This window comes from Myripristis murdjan, chromosome 1 (genome assembly GCF_902150065.1).
Source record: "Myripristis murdjan chromosome 1, fMyrMur1.1, whole genome shotgun sequence".
Taxonomy (NCBI): Eukaryota; Metazoa; Chordata; class Actinopteri; order Holocentriformes; family Holocentridae; genus Myripristis; species Myripristis murdjan.
In genome coordinates this window covers 3,839,303-3,855,951 of record NC_043980.1, presented here as the reverse complement: position 1 = coordinate 3,855,951, position 16,649 = coordinate 3,839,303, and the positions used below count along the sequence as shown (strand labels likewise).

At 42.2% G+C, this 16,649-nt stretch overlaps 1 protein-coding gene across 1 annotated transcript; it reads left to right on the top strand.

Annotated features, from left to right (window-relative positions):
• The first annotated feature begins 74 nt into the window (after positions 1-74).
• map1lc3c (microtubule-associated protein 1 light chain 3 gamma) lies at positions 75-5,317 on the top strand. Its single transcript, XM_030052414.1, has 4 exons — positions 75-262; positions 366-421; positions 543-649; positions 4,998-5,317. The coding sequence occupies exons 1-4, from the start codon at positions 205-207 to the stop codon at positions 5,158-5,160; spliced, it is 384 nt and encodes a 127-aa protein (XP_029908274.1). The 5' UTR covers positions 75-204; the 3' UTR covers positions 5,161-5,317.
• The last annotated feature ends 11,332 nt before the right edge of the window (positions 5,318-16,649 follow it).

Sequence of the window (16,649 nt, the reverse complement as noted above, 5' to 3'; positions counted from 1 at the left end):
CGTCCCTCCCCCGGGTGTCTCCGGCTCCTCATTAGGCCGCTGCCTCTCATGAAATTGGCCGCGGATGATCCTCAGGCCATGTGGTAATCAGCTGATGCGTCACAGCCGCCTCTCTATTTAATTCCTGCGCTTTAACCACATGGTCACCTCTTCCTCTGCTCTCTGCCCCGCGGCTGTCAACACCACCCGGACCCGGCGTCTAGCATGCCTCCCCTGGACAAATCCCAGCTCCAGAAGCCCTTCAAACAGAGGAAAAGCTTCGGTAACCCTCCCTGCTGAACACCCAGGCCAGATAACAGCCGCTGAAGCGCCTCAGAAACCTCCAGAGTCTGATCTGCTCCTTTCTGTGTTTTTTTGCTTTCCAGCTACAAGAAAGCAAGAAGTTGCGGGGATTAGGACGAAGTTTCCCAACAAAATTCCGGTAAGTCTATCCTGCAAATCAACACACCCACTTAAACTTTTTTTTTTTTTTTTTTTTTTTTTTTTTTTTTAAATAATTGTTGGTTGTTTTGGTGGCCTCACCTGAGTCAAACGCTCCTCAGGTGATCATCGAGCGCTACCAGCGGGAGAAGTACCTGCCGCCCCTGGACAAAACCAAGTTCCTGGTCCCTCAGGAGCTCACCATGACCCAGTTTGTCACCATCATCAGGTGAGGCTGCTCCTCTGCTCTGATGTGAAGTGTTGAGTCAGGCTTCTCAAAGCAAGGCTGATGCCGCTCCATGTCTCCCGTTTCAGCTGTAAAGTCAGGGTTTCACATTTATTCTGTGGCATTTCACTGATTAAACCGGCAATATTACACTCTAAAATATATCAAATTACAGTAAAACCTGAAGGGCTTAATAACTCTTTGATTAACTGTTTCAGCAGTTAGGGGACTCAGTAAAACGACATAAATGGAACTTTTTAGATGCTTTTATATAAATCCAAAACATATAAATTGATGCACAAAACCCGTTTTTATTTTTGTTTCTGGGTCCAATCAAGAATATTAGTTTGCAGTATTTATTTGGATTTTCCTATGCAACATAACTTTGGGCTGTGAGATAGGGTGCACAGATTGAAGAGCGTCATAATAATGTATGCATGCTAACATAGAAGAATATCAATAAGTCATGGAAGAGCCATAATGGATGAATGAGACATGGGTTATTAAAGCTTGTGTCTTAAAGGGATTTTTGTGCTGAATTCTCCCTGACAGGGTTTTTCTTCCTCTCTGCTGTCTTGGTAATGATGACACAGCAGAAATGTCTGGTCCGTTTTCACCAGTTCACACCCTTCAGAGGGAATGAAAACACTTTCTGATGGTTTTGACCAGCTGATGCAGAGAAAAGCTGCTTACTGTTATTACTTATACACTTTATTAAGTCTGCCTGTATAATCTTATCTAATCCAGCTGTTGTGCCCTAAAGTTTCCTCTCCTGCTGCCTATAATGCTCAGCTTGTCTTGTTGTCACGGTAACGGAGGTGTTCATTCACTTCTGTGTTTTGGCATTGAGCTCATAGTTAATGCTGCTGTTGGACTGGTGTGCATTATACTGACAGCTGTTTCCACTATTCTGTCCCCCCGTGTTGTATGAAAATAGGGAGGGACAAAAAATTTGAAACACCTCAATATAATGTAGTCTAGTACAAGACCTCTGCCAAGTACAACCTCAGTAATAAACACAGAATTAAATATGCATTTTTCATGAAGCTCAAGAATTTAAGCGCCCATTTTCAAACTTTTTTTTTTTTTTTTTTTTTTTTTTTTTTTTTTTTAAAGGTTCTTGTCTTAATGACATTTTACAGAACCGTTTTTAGGGTTCTGTATAAATCCCCGATGAACCATTTTTCATACAGTGTAGTTGATTCGTGATTGTCGTATGGATTAGTGTGGCTAAAACAAAAACGAAATGGTCAAAGTCAAAACCTTCACAGCACCCAGTTTGGACTTAAAGGTCCCATGTCGTCGTCTTTTTTTTTTTTTTTTTTTTTTTGTGGTTTTGTTGTCAGATGATTTTTGGCACAGGAGGAGAAATGTCCATGATGACTTGCAAAAAAAAAACCAAAAAAAAAAACCCAATTCTATATCAAAAAGTGAAGTGGCTTTTGTGAAACTAGTGTCCTGGCACTGGATGTAGATGGTTCAAGATGTGACACACACAGAAACTGGCTTTGGTGTTTTCACTTTACTAGTTTTGCTGTAAATGTTTTCCACGGGGGCCGGCGGATTTTGGCACTCTTTTTTTTGTTTTCTTTAAAGGACAGATGTGTCCAGTGTTTCGACTAAACGCTGTCTGGGTAGATGCTAAAGTGAAGTTTTCCCCATGACGAGCAGCTGATTCTAACTCAAAGACAGACTGTGTTGTTTCAAAGAGGAGGGCGGCTCACTTTGTGACATGCTGAAAGATTATTAATACTAATTAACTCTCAAAGAATTTAACTTGCACATGTTTAATGAATTCAGCACACGTCTTTTTTTTTTTTCCCCCAATTTAAAACCCAAAACATGAGGGCAGCTCATTTTAAGGTTTTTATGGACACGTGATGTCAAAACATCAGGATTCAAGAGACGTTACAGTTCTGGATGAAAGCTGTCGTCTCAGATTATGAACCTGAGGGCTTTTATCTTTTTATCCTCACATTGTTACCTTTTACATTATCAAAGTGGTGCCCCGCCCTGTGAAACTGTAGTCTGGCTTTAATGTTAAATTTGAGCCAAACTGGAAGTCAGTCACTGATCTGCTGCTGGTCAAAGTGCCAGAGGTCAAAGGTCAACTTGACACAAGGAGCCGAAGGCAAACTGGACTGATTTTTTTTTTTTTTTTTTTTTTTTTTAAATATTCCTCGGTCAGAACAGAACCGAGGTGAACCAGCGGAGTTCCCCGTTCAAACGCAGCAAACTGATTGGACGGATATCAGTGACTCTCTGAGGGAGCCAATGAGCACCCTGTCCAGTTACACACAGGAAAAATAAAGGTGCTAACTGGAACCACAAATGGTTCTTTGCAGTGATGCCAAGAACCATTTTTGGTTCCGCAAAGAACCTTTTGAGCAAGAAGTTCTTTAAAGAATCATTTCTGTAAATGGCTCTTTGAAGAACCCCCAAAGGTGCCTCTAAGAACTATCAAAATGTTTTTTTTTTTTTTTTTTTTTTTTTATGAATTTTAGCAAGTATGGTATTTTAAACCTTTTTTGACCCAGCTGGTTCAGTAAAGAACCTTTTTAATGTTTCTTTAGTAGTTTTTCAGAATAAAAGTCTCTCTGAGCGTTTTAAATCAGATGACTGTGTATCAGGTTGAAAACCAACATGAACATGTTGGCTGGTTCTCCACGTTCCTTGTTCCTTCACTGGGTTCCAGACGAGCTATTCAAAATGTTTTCTGATGGTTTATAGAGCGAGACATTAATCCATTCACTGAGGAAATAATCTGCACATTAATCCACAAGGAAAAGAATTGTTAGCTGCCGCCGCCACCAAATAACTCCAATAAACATGAAGAACCTTTAGCACTTTAAAGAACCACAGAAAGTGTGAGGAACCAGACTCTAAATAAAGAGGTTCTTCAGCTGCTGATGGTTCTCTGTAGAACCACAGAGTGTTTTGAAGAGCCAGTAGTTCTGCGTATGATGTGTTTCTCGGTCTAAAATAATCTGGAGGGGAAAGACTGAATTTCCAGGAACAGCCGCCTTGAATCTGTTCTTTAAACGAGCTTTATGGCCTGCTCAGGAGAACATGGAGTCCTTCACTGTGGAACCTTTTTTTTTTTTTTTTTTTTTTTTTTTTTTTTTTATAAATGTCCAAACACAAACTCACAAACACCAATGATGAAGCAGCTTAATGAGATTGATTGTAGTTATTGTAATGGGGTATTTTTTTGTACCACAGTAATTATAGGTTTATATTTTACATTAGTTTTCACATTTTGTTTTTACTTTTGTTTCCAGTTCAGTCTCCAGAGTGGGTTTGCTGGTTTCAGTTGAGTTGTTGTTGTTGTTGTTGTTTGAAAGTGTTTAGTTGGAGTTGAGTTGTTCTTAGTGTCAGTGTGAGTTAGTAGTTTTACTCTAATCTAACATCAGCGCTAACACTGCCTCATTCAAAACTATAAACACTTTCTGTTTAGTTATTTTATTTTCATTAGTTTTGTAAGTACACAATATTGTTTCAGTTCAATTTTTTTTTTCTAAAGTCTAGTTTTTAGTTTCACTTCAGGGAACCTCACATCTAGTTTCAGTTTTTAATTAACTAAAATAACCTTGTTTTGCGCTGTATCGTTTAAAGCCACCAATTATCCTTTTTTTTTTTTTCCTTCAGTGCTTTTGCTGCATTATTTCTATTTTTTTTTCTCTCCACTTCTAAGAATCTGGTTTGAACTCTGTGCTTTGTCCTTTTCTAGAATTACACAGAACAGATCACATGGAGCGCTGGTCTCTTACGCAACATTTACTACCATGACGTCTTAAATCACTCTTCTTTACTGCCACTAAAGACTTTTTTTAAACAAGAAACAAAAAAATCGATTTTCAGGGAAAGTCACGAGGCTCAAAGCTGAAAGGCCTATAGATTCTGGCCTATTTTTATTCTTATAGGGTATGCAAACGTCTATTTTTCATTTTCATGATATAGCTGCTTTATTTTTTATTTTTTTATTTTTTAAACATATGTTTCTCTTTCCCACTGTGTGTGTGTGTGTGTGTGTGTGTGTGTGTGTAGACATTTTATTTTCTGTTGTCTACTGTTCTTCCTGTGTAACCTGCTGCTGGAACAAGATTTTCCCAGTTTAGGATCAATGAAGTAAAATTTCAGGAAAAGTGAAAGTCATGATGATGCAGCTGCAGCAGGACGGCGTGCAGCAGCTCATTTGCAGGAAACACACATGACACACACACACTCCCACACACACACACAGACGGCTGTGCTGCTGGTGGTGAGTCATCCCGGCGTCCCGTCCCTCTGTCAGCCTTTGTCTTCGCTGAATCGTTGACATTTTTGTGTGTTTTTTGCTCCGCGGCTGCAGGAACCGCATGGCCCTGCTGCCGACTCAGGCCTTCTACCTGCTGATCGACAGCAGCGGGCTGGCCAGCATGTCGCTCACCATGGCTCAGGTCTACAAGGACCACAAGGACGAGGACGGCTTCCTGTACATGACGTACGCCTCGCAGGAGATGTTCGGCCGCTGAGCCGGGCGCCGCCCCCCCCCCTCAGCTGTGAATGTACATATAAAAAGAGTTTTGTATTTAAGATTTTTAAAAGCTGTTGTTGTTGTACGTGTTTTTTTTGACTTGAGCTGTTTTAGATTGTACCTGGATCCAATAAATCTTATGTCTAACTACTGGGTCTACGTTTATGGGTTTTGATGCTGCGTTCAATGGCTGTCAGAGATTCAAACTTCATTCTTGTACCAGAAAATGCATCAAATTGGCTCTTAGTTTTTTTTTTTTTTTTTTATGATCGCTAAAACACATTTCTTGAAATTTTGCTTAATTTCCCAAAACACAAATACAAAACTGTAGTCATCTTCTCAAACCTCATGGCAAAATCATCACACAAAAGCTAACAAACACACACACTACAGAACAGTTATATTACACACTGCAATTTGTAATATTCTGAGGGGAAAAAACACCTCAATTTCTCAGATTAAAGTCATATTTAGATATATTAAGACAGACATACACTAACACAAACCAAACTGAAAATGGATGAAATGACTTCAAGTAAAGTTTATGTGTAAAGGACATTTAAACACAGCACAAGATGGCCAGTATGCTTTATGGGAGGACACTAAATAAAACGTTAACAGTAAAAAATAAATCAGCAAAGGGTAAATACAGAGTTATAGATGGTTGGTGGGCCGAGAAGAAGAAGAAGCCACACAGTCAGTTATCAGCTGTGTGGTTTGTGAATGTTGAGGACTTTGTTCACCGCAGAGGCACAACATTATAAGGCGGCTGCTTCAACCAGAAACTCACATTTTGATTCTGTCATGAAATCTTTAGTTCCTGCAGGATTTGTGAACATGTAAAATGTGGAGAAACTATATTAAATGGACCAAACATTCAATATCACAGGATGGTGCTTTAACTGAGGTGGACATAGAGAGCGTTTCCAGCCACAAACACACCTCATCTGACCACAGGTTTACTCTGGACTTTAATTCTTTATTGTCCTTCAGAGGGGAAATTCGTCTTGCAGTGAGGAATAATAACACAACAAATACAGTAAGACACACAAGTAACACATAGAAGACTTAATAAATCAATAAAAACATTAGAAATAAAAGTAATTTCACCACAAGGCCTGTTTGTTTATACGTGATAACCAGCGATAAAATATGGACACTGAATTGTAAACGGGCCAAACATTGAAAATCAGTGGAACGGTCCTTTAAAATACTGACAGTGACCTGCTGCCGACTGACACACCCACCCAGATACTAAACCATCACTCAGGATGAGAAGTGTATATGTGTGTGTGTGTGTGTTTTGCTGTCTGATGCAGCGCTGAGCAGGGCTGCACACGTCAGGAAGCTGCAGTTCCTCTGCGGCCACCAGATGGCAGCAGAGACTCAGCAGAGAGAGCCGCTGCCTCGGCCCAAAGTTCAACACCTGATCAATAACACACAGGTTTTATCATCCGCTGTGTGATGAGGCTGAATTTAACTTTTCAAAAATAAATACATAAATGAATAAATACCTACATAAAATGATTAAAGTGAAATATTTACTCTGCTGGTTCTGTTTCCATGCCAAAAAAAAGTAGAAAATAAAATAAAATAAAATAAGTTAATAAAAGTAAGAACAAAATTAAAAAAAATAACAACAGCAACAAGAATAAATAAAATCAAGTTACACTGTGCAATGAACAGAGCAGCAGGTCCTAAAGTGCTCTGTGTCTTATTGATATGACAGCAGAGCAGTGGATATAATAATACTGTAGTAATAATATAGTTGCAGTAGTAGTAATAGTAATAATAACAATAACAATAATAATAATGGTAATAATAATAATTACACAGGGTCATTCAAGTCCAGATTAAAGGAATTCTTCACTCAAATTTTTTGTATAATTTTGGTATTCTCATTAATATTGTTGTTTATATGTGTGATTATGTTGTTACTGTCATAATCTGTATGGTAACTGGTTGTTTTATATAATCGTTTAGGATTTTAATAGTTTTAGGTGGAGGCTTCTGATAGGTCCACTGGGCTTTTTGACTTTCCCTGCACTGGATACCACTTGACATTTTATATGTATGTATTTTTTATCTGTGCAAAATAAATAAATACATAAGTAAATCAATATTTTGTTTCACTTATTCTTTCCAAGTTGTCTTGAGAAGTTTTAATCTGCAGGTGAGAGTGCAGGTGACAGCTGAATTTGAGAAACTGCAGCAGAAACAAGATGAAAACCTTAAGATCAAGTCATTTAAACAAACCGCCATGCTGCCACCTGCTGGATACATCATGTCATGACACTTTGCTTCAGCCAATCAGATCCAAGCTGCTTCGTTTGTTTTGGTGTTTGGCCGGCTAGCGATGTGTCTTCAGCTTTTTCCACCGTGACCCGACTCGCTCTGCAGTGCATGCTGGGAAAACGGCGTCCGGCGGCCTGTCAGCTACAGACTTGACCAGGTCGTCCTGTCGAGGCTTCCTCCCATCGAATCTGAAAATTCGAAATCGCAAAAAAAGTTTTTCCACTCGGGCGAGGTGGAAAAGTTGGTGTATGGATAAAAGGAAAATGTGAATAAGTTGCTATGGAAACAGGTTTAGCCAATAAATGGTGATGTTCATGATCACGTGACTTCCGCTCCACTGTTCAGAGGAAAAATGGCAGCAGACGCCAACAACAGCCGGTCTGTTTGGAGCGAAGAAGAGACTTTAGGTTTTCTTGAACTAATTAAAGAAAACAACATTAATGTGATACTGGACAGCAAACGACAACGAAACGCCACAATCTACCAGGACGTCGTCACGCTGCGCCCTCTTCCTCTGCAGTGGTATGATGTCACCCGGCTGGAGAATTAGCGCCACCTATTGCTCACCAAATACTCACATAACAGAAGGGGATGGAAACACGCAGAAATTCGTGTTTTGTTTTGCCGATTTTCTAAAATTTGGTTAAAATGTGCGATATATTTGGATGGAAACCCGACTACTGTCTCTCTCTCTCTCTCTTTCTCTCTCTCTCAGCCCTCCTGGTCGAGTCAGACGGCTCTCCCTGGAGATTCTGGTCCGTGGATTTGGCCGATATCTGTTGTTTTTTTTGACGCTGTACAAATGAGACTGAGCTGAGCTGAATCTGTTTCCTGAGCTCTGTGAGCAGCACGTGGAGCCGCTCTTCACTCCTCTGCTATCGGCTGTCGTGACAAACTGTGGCTGGAGAAGTGAACTGAGGCGGGTTGGAGGGTTTCTCCGTCTTGCTGTTGTTGTTGTTGTTGTTGTTTTTGTTGCAGCGGCAGAGACTGATGAGGATGAACATAATAGTTTACAGTCCATTAACTGTAATGGAATTGATTAGGTGCACGGCGAGCGGAGCAGCTTTCTCATCAGGGAGGAAACGGAGCGAGCCGCTCGCCTTTTGCCGAGTCACGACCATTTCTGTTGATTGGCCTTTCAGCGGCTGCATTAGCTTCTGTAAATGATGTGCATTAACTGAGAGAGAGAGGGGGGGTGGGGGTGGGGGGGGGTTAGTGCTAAACTTTACTTCAGCAGTAAAACTCTGATCTGACTCCCTCAGCGGCTCTAAAAACTCTGTGATTTAAAATGAAGTGGCTCAACCGAGTGGAGAGAGTTTGTAGCTCCAAGTTAGACTCTCACAGGACCAGAGCTGGCTGGCTGACTGACTGAATGACTGGCTGACTGGCTGACTGACTGAATGACTGGCTGACTGACTGACTGACTGACTGACTGACTGACTGACTGACTGACTAACTGGCTGATTGACTGAATGACTGGCTGGCTGGCTGGCTGACTGGCTGACTGGCTGGCTGGCTGGCTGACTGACTGACTGACTGACTGACTGGCTGGCTGGCTGACTGACTGGCTCGCTGACTTACTGACTGACTGGCTGACTGACTGACTGACTGACTGGCTCGCTGACTTACTGACTGACTGGCTGACTGGCTGGCTGATTGACTGACTGGCTGACTGACTGGCTGATTGACTGACTCACTTACTGACTGACTGACTGGCTGACTGACTAGCTGGCTGACTGACTGACTGACTGACTGGTTGGCTGGCTGTTGTCTGGACAGAAACCCAGTGTGTCTCTCAGGTGGAGTCTGTCTGGATGGACGGTGTGTTTAACAGACAGCTTTGTTTGGAGAAGCTGCAGGAGACGCAGAAATAAAATCTTTAATGAAAAATTAACGTTAGTTAACGTTAGTTAATGCTGTAATGGTTAATTAACTGTTAGTTAATGATTATTATGGCATTTACTGATGTTAATAATATCTACAATAACCCTTAAATAACATATAAATTAATACCTTAGCATGAACAGCATTAGTACATGATTCTTAGACACATTAGTTAACGGTTAGTTAACTGTTACTTAATGTTTATTACCTGTTACTTCATGTTTATTACCTGTTACTTCATGTTTATTACCTGTTACTTAATGTTTATTACCTGTTACTTCATGTTTATTACCTGTTACTTCATGTTTATTACCTGTTACTTCATGTTTATTACAGCATTAACTAACGTTAAGTGTTGTACTCTTATTGTAAAGTGTTACCTTATTATTTTTTACATTTATTTTATTGTATTTACCCAACAGGGACAATATTCTTCGATCAAGACACTGCAATGTCAAATTTTACTGTCAATTTTTATTATTTTTTTTAAACAAAATTTTGTTTTCACTAATGAATAAAACCTTTTCTTTCTTAACCGCTGTGTGTCTTTCAGTTTATTGAGTAAGATTTTACAAATTCAAAGGCTAAACAACTTTTGTCAGGGTCAGATGATCCTTTGACTGAGATGAAAACATCAAAATCACCAATTCTGGAGTTACAAGGTTTTCACGCACCTGGTTGATATAATAACCTTTATTTGTGACTTTTGAGGGTTGAGAGCAGAATAAAACATGAAAACAAACTGTCATTAAAAGTAAAGAAGTGAAAGAGTGTGACAGCACAGAGGACAAAGTCTATAAAAAACATGAAACCTTGACAGAGTGAGCGTGATGCTGGACTGCAGCTTCGTGTCTCTGCTCTTTTCACTTTCTTCTTCATGTCTTCGCTGCGACTCGGAGGATGGCGTGCCTCCTGCCCGGCCTCAGAGCTCCTCCCTGCCTCTGCAAACCGCACGGGAACACCAGACTGTCACCAGACTGTCTGTCATGCTTTGTTTTCTTACCCTGCTGGCGACTCATCATCATCAGCCAAGACTCTTTACGAACTCCCATTTAATTTCTCCAGTCTTCCAGCTTTGTATTGCTCACATTGATGAGTGATGCCTTTTTTTTTTTTTTTTTTTTTATTTCGATCATCTTCCTGGTCTCTCTTCTAAATGAGGTTTTTCTCAGTGAGCGCTAAATGGATTCGATACGGTAGATGCACCGCAAAAAATACTTGAGGAAGTTATTCTGTCTCCTCTTCAGAGTTCAAATCTTGTTTTTCTTCCAACAAGGTAAAAAAATAATAAATCTACTGGTGGGATTAGATAATCTCACTTGTTTCCAACGCTAATCATCTTGTTTTCATCATTTTCTTGAAGCAAGTGCCATTTTCTTGATCCCAGCGGCTGATCTGCCTCATTCTGCCTCGTTTCAACACATTTCAACTTGTTCCCAGCCGGAGCGGATACAGAGAAATATTCATGGGGGCCTAAAGGGTGGCATGGAAAATTTACAGGGTGACAGAGAAAGAATAGAAAGAAAGAAATATCATTTTTGCTAATGATCAGACAGCACAAAGTGTTTGAATCCAGAGCCTCCAGCTGGACTCTTCTGCTGTGGTTCCTCTGATTTGTTCAGAGAGTAAAAGTCAAACTGATCTGGTTCTGGTTGGATCGGTGGTTCTCCTTCTGTCGCTACTGAGATCCAGACAGGAACATGTCAGGAACCTGCTGCTGGCTCGTCTCATGACACGTTCACTGGCCCTCAGACAGACCAGTTACAGTCTTGTAAATTTCCCACCAGCGACAACATTTACATTTTTCTCTATCAGTTTGCCCAAACTGGGGGGGGCAGCTGCCAGCCCGGGCCACCCTGGTAGATCCGGCCCTGGTTCCCTGGAAAAAAAATCCTGAAACAAGTGAAACTGCACTGGAAACAAGTGGGATTATCTCATCCGACTGGTGGATTTATTATACCTTATTATACCAACTCTGAAGCTGAGACTAAATGAGTTATTAAGATGGAGTGCGGAGCGAGAAGTGAACTAAGTGATGGCTCTGAGTCCGAGGCCCGGGAGAGCGGAGGCTCTGTTTTGCCTCTGCAGCAGCAGGATGAGAGCGTCTGCGAGCCAAATGAGTTTAATGGAATAAAAGTCTGTGCTTAATGTCCTGCTGCAATCCGCCGGCCACCGCAAGCCTCCACATCGCAGAGCCGCTCTGAACCTCCCCGGGACTCTGCCTGCTCCACCAGGAAATGAGCTCCTCCTGACTCATCAGTTCTCGGGGCTGGAGGCCTCGAGGGAGCCGTGCGGGACAGTTCACCCGTTTTGAAAAATGTGATATTATGTCTCTCGCCCCTCCAGCTGTTCTACAGGACGGCAGCGGTGATATCTGACAGCAGGACTCTCAGTAAACGCTCCAAAGGCTAAGCGTTAGCCTCCTCCCCCCTGTGAGGGCCACAGCGGGGGCCCCACTATCAACATCGATAACACACATTCCTCCATCAGCGCCCTCCTTTATTAATTTCTTTGGCAATTAGTTAGACTGTAGTTTCATTTATGGCCACACAGTAAACCACGCTACTCATTTTACATTTACGGCATTTCAGTTTATTAGTGTTTTGATGAGCACTGAGACATTAGTTTCTCCTCGGCTGCACACGTTCAGCACCTTTCTAATGTTATCGTTGCTGTTAAGTTGTGTTAATGTACAGTATGGTTTCTTCAGTATGGTTGTCTCCTGGTGAACCGACTGAGACTAATGTGACCCTCACTGTGCACCGTACCTACCGGGACATCGGCCAATCAAATTAAAGCTGCTTACTACTTTACTTACTTTCAGCGTCTAAAAGAAAACATGAAGACGAAGAGAAAAGTCACGGAGGTCGGTGTTCTTGTAAAAGGTGGAGCTCAAAAGCACAGGATGTAAATAATGCATGATGCAGATTTACGGCTGGTAAGTTCTCTCGGTTTACCTGTGAGATTATCAGTGATTGGCAGGTGAGCCAAAAAGTAAATTTTGGAGCTGAGGAGAGCAGAGAGGCAGCTGAACAGATGGAAACAGAAGCTGATGGCGAGGAAGCAGCCAGGAGCTCAGATCCAGCTGCTGATTTACGAGCAGCTCCTCCCTGAACACTCCTCTGAACCCGAGACTGAAGACGTGGAGACGGAGGAGACGTGAAGTCTGGACGGAGACCAGAGAACCCCCGGCAGGTTCCAGCCTCACCGACCGAACAGATCCAAACAGATCAGGTGTTGGAGAGAAACCATCCTGCTGCTCCGTGAGCCAGAACACAGGAGAGAAACCACGGAGCTGCTCAGTCTGTGGTGAAAGGTTTACACAGAAACGTCACTTCAAATTAAGCTGAGACATCCATAGTGTCTACTGATGTCCTGAAACAGTTCAGCTTTAATCTGTGTGCATCGCGTTGGCGTTTCAATACCTCTCTTTTAAAAAATGATGAAGACTGTAAATACCTCAGATGTGAACTAGATAATTTTGTGTCTGAGAATGCTGGTACTGTGGAGCTCTGTGGACCCCAGGATGTTCTGGTACGCTTTGAAGGGTTGCATTAGGAACATTACGATCTCCTTTGCCTCTAATCTCAATAGGTCAAGGTTGCACAGAATTGACGAATTGGAACTAAAGCTGACTGAATTAGAAAATCTACAACAAACCACCTTTTGTGAGATTAGGAAGCAAAATATGCAGGTAATTCGTAAAGAGCTAGAATCTGTGCTTAGACGTAGAGCTGAGTTTCTCATGCAGAAAACCAGGAGAAATTACTACTCTAACGGCCCAGCCATCTTTTGGCTCAGAAACTGAGACACGATGCCAATATCTCTCTTCTATTTCAGCAATCAAGCCCAGTCACTCCTCCTGTTTTTTTTTTTTTTTTTTTTTTTTTTGTGGATTTCTATTTTTGATATGTATTGTTTGTGTTGATTTTCTTTTTCTCAAATAAAATAAAAAACACACTGCAAAAACTCAAAATCTTACCAAGATTATTTGTCTTATTTGAAGTCAAAAATGTCTTATTTCTAGTCAAAATATCTCATTACACTTAAAATAAGACATGATCACCTCAGAAGTAACTTGTTTTTAGACAATTGTCTCTTGTTTCAAGTGAAAATTTGCTTGTTTCATTGGCAAAATTTGTTTCTTGTTTCTAGCTAATTTTCACTTATTTCAAGTGAATTTTCACTTTTTCCACTGGCAAATTTTGCCAATGAAACAAGCAAATTTTCACTTGAAACAAGTGAATTTTCACTTGAAACAAGTGAAAATTGTCTAAAAACAAGTTACTTCTGAGGTGATCATGTCTTATTTTAAGTGTAATGACATATTTTGACTAGAAATAAGACAAATAATCTTGGTAAGATTTTGCGTTTTTGCAGTGCACTTGATAACAAAAAAAAGCTTTAATCTGTGTGCACATAATATCACAGGAATAAGGTCACATTTTTCAAAGTGCGTGAACTATGCCTTTAAACTTGTACATTCTTCACTCTTTGGTCCAGTTCCCTGAACGCGGCTCCGATTCCAGACCCTAAATGCTCATCCTTCACCAGCCCACAACATTTGTCTTTTTTCTTCAAATTCCCCAGAAAACCGTCTAATGTGTAACATCTGGTGCACGGAGCGGGTCTGAGTGGACCCAGCCCGGCGGGACGGCCCGGCCCGGCGGGACGCAGAGCCCGGGGTTAATAACAATAACACAATAATAATAAATCAGTAATTGATCCCAGCTGACCGCCTCTCAGCTCTGTGTTACATGCCGGCTTCCCGTCCATCAGAAACGCTGGACGCCTGCTCAGTTCACATTTTACTGTCGCCAATTAAACGGAAATGTGTCCGTCAGCAAGAGCGAATAAATAAATAAATAAATAAAAGATAATAAAACCTTAAGACAGTAAAAATAACAATAAAAACAACAAAGCAAAGGAAAACAATAAAAGCTGTAAGACGCAGTAAAAGAGACGCGGACGAGGAATCCACATTTGGTTTGATTTGCTTTCATTCCTGCGTGATCACACTCAAATACAAATGCACACATTCAATAAAAACAAACTGGAGCAAATACAAATACACACATTCAGGAAAAACAAACTGTACAAAGCAAACGACCCGTCAGAGTGCAAGAGTTTGATTTAACCCTCTGAAGCCCGAGCAGATTCATCAACTTAACGGGAAAACAGACGAAAACAGCTAGAAACGGTTTATTATTCAATTCAGTTCAATTTTATTTGTACAGCGTCAAATCATAAATAAAGTGATTTCTCAGAAACCCAACAGATATCGCCCGAATACACGGAGTAAAATCTCCCCGCAGAGCAGCACAGGGCGACCGCGGCCAGGAAAAAACCCTTTTAACATTTATTAATCTGATTATTATTAATCTGGAGCCGTGCTTCACCTGGTTCTGTGTGGCATTTATTGTCGACTCGGTTTCCATCAGGGCTGTGTGTGCGAGGGTCCATTCTACTCTATTCTGTTCTGTTCGGTTCTGTTCTATCTAAGTCTCTTTTGAGTTTATTTCCAAATTCGAATCCCAAACATTCTTAATTCATCTTCTGACGGTCTACCTTGGACACCTCTTCAGCGTTGTATCCGGGGCTCACTGGGTGTTTTGGGTCTTGCAGCGGACGCCCTCCTCCAGGCGACCCGTCCGAGGTGGATCAAGCCTCGGCCTGAGTCCACGTGGCGTGCAGCTCCTGACCCCGCCGCTCAGCCCCCGTCTGGACGCCGTCTCTGCTGCCTCTGCCTCGTTGCTGATGCTCAGACCTCTGATGCCTCGGGTTCCCCCCGCCTGCCCACCTCCACTGGCAGGCATCTGGTCTTCCAACCATTCCTGCGACAGTCCTCCACCAGCTCCTGGTGCTTTGCCCTCTTCCTGTCTTGCGCCTCCTCCTCCTCCCATGGCACGGTTAGCTCCAGCAGGATGAGCTGTCTTGAGGCTTCGGACACCAGGATGATGTCTGGTCTCAGCGAGGTCTGGGTGATGTGTGGTGGGATCTTCAGCCGTCTCTCCAGGTCGACTGTCGGCACCCGGTCTCCAGAGCAGTTTTTGGGTCTACTCTCTGGCTGCCGTCCTTCCTTAACGAACTCTCTTGCCCTTTTTCCACCAAAAAGCACCTGGTGCTAGTTCGGAGCTGGTGCTAGAGCCAGTGCTTAACTGGTGCCAACAAAGAACCAGTTTGCTTTTCCACTGGCCAACAGCCAAGCGGAACCAAGTCAGAGCCACGTCATGACGTCATCGTAAAACGTGATCACATGGGTGTGCGAATCACAACAACAAACATGGACGACCCACCGTAGCGATGCAAATACTGCTCGTGTCTTTACAAGCCTACATTTTGGTCCAGAGGCGAAAAACACAGTTATTGCCGGCTACCCGTCGTATTCGTGGTCGGAACGAACGGTGAGTATGTTTAGCTTTACGTTTATAACGATCGCTGTTCCCGTTTGGGTCTGTAAGCCCGCCCACCAATGACGGGGTGGGCCGCGTCATCGATTCTTTCTCTGGCTCCTGTTTAGCCCCTGCTCGCCGTTGGTGCTTGCTTGGAACCGATTTGGCCCCAGCTTGGGCGGTGGAAAACCAAAAAACTGGTGCTAAGTCAGGCACGGGCTCCGAACCAGCCCTGGAACCGGTTTGGTGGAAAAGGGGTTTCTGTCTCTCTGCTGTCGCTGACCCCCTTACCGACGGACTCAGACAAACTCAAACTTCAGGAGCCGACGAGCTTCCTGTGAGGAACGAGGAGCTGCACGGAGGTTCTCCCCGGGGAGGGAGGGAAACCACGGCTGGAACAGCAGGAACACGACGTTCTGCAGAACAACAAACAAACAAACCATATCTCAATATTATAAACTGCACATCACGATGAACCATCAGAGTCCCGGTTTAATCCGCGAGATTACGAACCTCCTTTTACAATTTAGCACCCCTGCTTCCTGTGAAGTTTTTTTTCTGCTGTAAAAATAAATTTATTTATCACCAAGTCAGATCCAGTTCATCCCAGTTACAGCGTCACAGTTTATTACCATCAATATCCAGAAATATTAATTACCAGTCAACAGGTGGTGATGATTTATTGTTGTTGTTGTTAGCAGCAGCAGGAACAGAACCGGCAGGATCCCACTCATTACTGTAAACATCATCATCATCATCATCATCATCTTCATCATCACTGCTCTGTTTTATTAAAATATGAAGTTATTAAAATATTAAACGACACAGTATTTCCATGACAGGAACTTGAGGTTTCACCTGAGGATGAAAACGAGCTCGTCTGCTAACGTTCAAACTGACGTGGAGACTGAAATGT